Raw genomic sequence first — 2,501 nt, 5'->3', positions numbered from 1 at the left:
TTTCAATACTAAACTGATTTTTTGCTGATATAGATTTGTTCAAATGAAGAGCCACACCCTCCTCCAAGGGAAGATAATTATGAAAATGTAAAATTATTGGCATGATTGAAAAATCGTCTTTTCAAGAAACAATGGGACAGGAAAGATAAAACTCAAAAGGAATCATTGTCAGGTAGTATAGATTCAAGTTTACCGTTTTCAAATCATGACCCTCGTGGGTAGGATAGGGCCACAATGAACAATATAAGTTTTACATATAAGAATATGTAGAAAAATTCTTTAAAAATAATTTTCTTAAGAACAGCAAAGGTATGATTGGTTATATTTATATGGAAGCATCAGTTGGTGTAGATTCAAGTTTGTTCAAACCATGACCCTCGGGGCGAGGGTGGGGCCACAGTGGTCGATCAAAGTTTAATATAGGAGTAACATAGCAACAATCTTCAAAAATATTCTTCTCAAGAACAGCAAAACTATGATTTCAAATATTTATGAGAAAGCATCCTCAGTTAGTGTACATTCACTTTTTTCCAAATCATGATCCCCAGGGATAGGGTGGGGCCACAATGAAAGTTCAAATTTGTAGGCAAAAACTCACAATAATGTTAGTCAAAAATTATAAATTATTTAAGCATCCTTAGTTAGTGTAGATTCAGTTTTTTTCAAATCATTGCCCTTCTCCCAATTGGGGGTAGGTCGATCAGAAACACTTTTGCATTTACGTTTTTCAATACTAAACTGAATTTGGTTTTTTCCTTGCCACAGTGCTCAGTTGGTACACTAAGCCTTTTGTAATGATGTTTGTACCATGCTGCTTTTACTAATGTAACACGTGATTTACAGGCTTTCAGTGATGTAACTTCCCATTATCCTAGAGGAATGATGGACATGTTACGAGAATTGGAGCTTCCACATAGAGGTCGCCACCACAGCGGGATAGGTAGGATACGTCAACATCACACTTAAAGAATGAACTAGAATAATTCTCATATCTGTTTATTTTAACACTTTATAGATCAGTTAGATGTGTAACCCTGTGTTTAACAGAGCATGTAAATAGATGTTATTAAATGCTTTAAGGAAAATGAGAAGTTTGATTGTAAATAAACTGTATGCTGAAAAAGAGATTGATTATCAGAGACAATAAATCGTTTCCCAGGACAATAATATCTGTAGGTGATAGCAGAAAATGAATAATTTGAAACATATTTTATTTCATTTGTTTTTACAGATGATTGTAGAAACATAACAGCCATTGCTGAGGAACTGATCAAAAGAGGTCATGTGTTTAAGCAGACATCTTATCCTTGACCTCAGATAGAGCGCCATCTGCTGGATCAGAAATCAAAGTCTGAAGAAATGACTGCACATGCTCAGGATTAAGACTGTCTAGATAAAATCAGTGGTGGGGGATTTGAAATTCTTACTCTGTGATAAACTATAGCTGGGATCATAATGCTCTGTCAGGAGAGCTTCCACAAACTGAGTCCACTGGCCGCTCTCTCCAAGTGAAAACCATTCACTAAGTTTAGAATTACTGTGATAACTTTTAAGTTTTATAAAATTTGTTTTGTAAACTGAAAATTTTCAATATAGTCTGAATAATTTTTCAAAATGTATTGTACTTTCTTTTTTCCATTGGGAGGTTTATACAATAATACTGTGTTTTTTCCATCTCTGAGTGTAAAGTTTGCGGTACATGTAGATAGCCTATCCGAACACTGTCTGACTATACCCACACCACCTTCTCCGGACTAAAGTTTCTAACATCTGGGATTCAAATAATTTCTGCGAGAAATGGGTTTCATTAATTTCCGCCCCCAGTAATGATCCTCTGTGTAAAGCAATGCACTCTAGATCCAATATCTATTCACCAAGAACAGGCAACTTAAATGAGATAAATATGCTAAAATACTTGTCATTGATTGAGATTGATTTATAATGAGTTGTTTAACGCCCATCTCCAGAATTTTTCACTACAAGCCGGTGGAGAGCTGCACCCGGCACTTACGGCCATTGAGCAGGAGGGGGATCTTTTTCATGCCATCACCTACTGCGACACGGGACCTCAGTTTATACCATCGCATTCGAAGTTGAAAATTTAAAGAAAAACTAATAAAAAATAAAGAAGTTGTAATAATTGTTGATGATTTTCAAACAATTAATGCAGAATTCAGTTAAGTGTATAAGAAAATCTCTACATAAATGTGAAATACATGTATTTTTTGCTCACCTCAACGAACTTCAACGAAGTTGATGGAGAACTTACGTAATACCTTTGGTGTCAATGTTGGCATCACAGGTTAAGGTTTTTATTGCAGTTTTCTGTTTAAGTGTTTCTGAACACGTGATTTACAGGCTTTCAAGCGAGATGACACTTTCCATTATCCTAGAGGAATGATGGACATGTTACGAGAATTGGAGCTTCCACATAGAGGTCGCCACCACAGCGGGATAGGTAGGAGACATGCTTATAACATCCGACCAAGAATGAACTAGAA

At 35.8% G+C, this 2,501-nt stretch overlaps 1 protein-coding gene across 1 annotated transcript in view; it reads left to right on the top strand.

Moving 5' to 3' along the window:
• Nucleotides 1-2,295, top strand: part of LOC134271657 (ERI1 exoribonuclease 3-like) — a gene marked incomplete at its 5' end in the record, with an annotated part of 16,464 nt that extends 14,169 nt beyond the window's left edge. Inside the window, 2 exons of the mRNA XM_062753867.1 lie at nucleotides 844-940; nucleotides 1,232-2,295. Coding sequence (XP_062609851.1) covers nucleotides 844-940; nucleotides 1,232-1,311 — 177 coding nt within the window. The remainder of the gene's footprint in view (nucleotides 1-843; nucleotides 941-1,231) is intronic.
• Between the last annotated feature and the right edge of the window lie 206 nt (nucleotides 2,296-2,501).

This window comes from Saccostrea cucullata, unplaced genomic scaffold (assembly GCF_032062105.1).
Source record: "Saccostrea cucullata isolate Sc308-1 unplaced genomic scaffold, CSIRO_AGI_Scuc_v1 ctg17015, whole genome shotgun sequence".
In the NCBI taxonomy this organism is placed as follows: domain Eukaryota; kingdom Metazoa; phylum Mollusca; class Bivalvia; order Ostreida; family Ostreidae; genus Saccostrea; species Saccostrea cuccullata.
The sequence above is the reverse complement of the archived record's forward strand: the minus strand, read 5'-3'. Positions and strand labels throughout refer to the sequence as shown.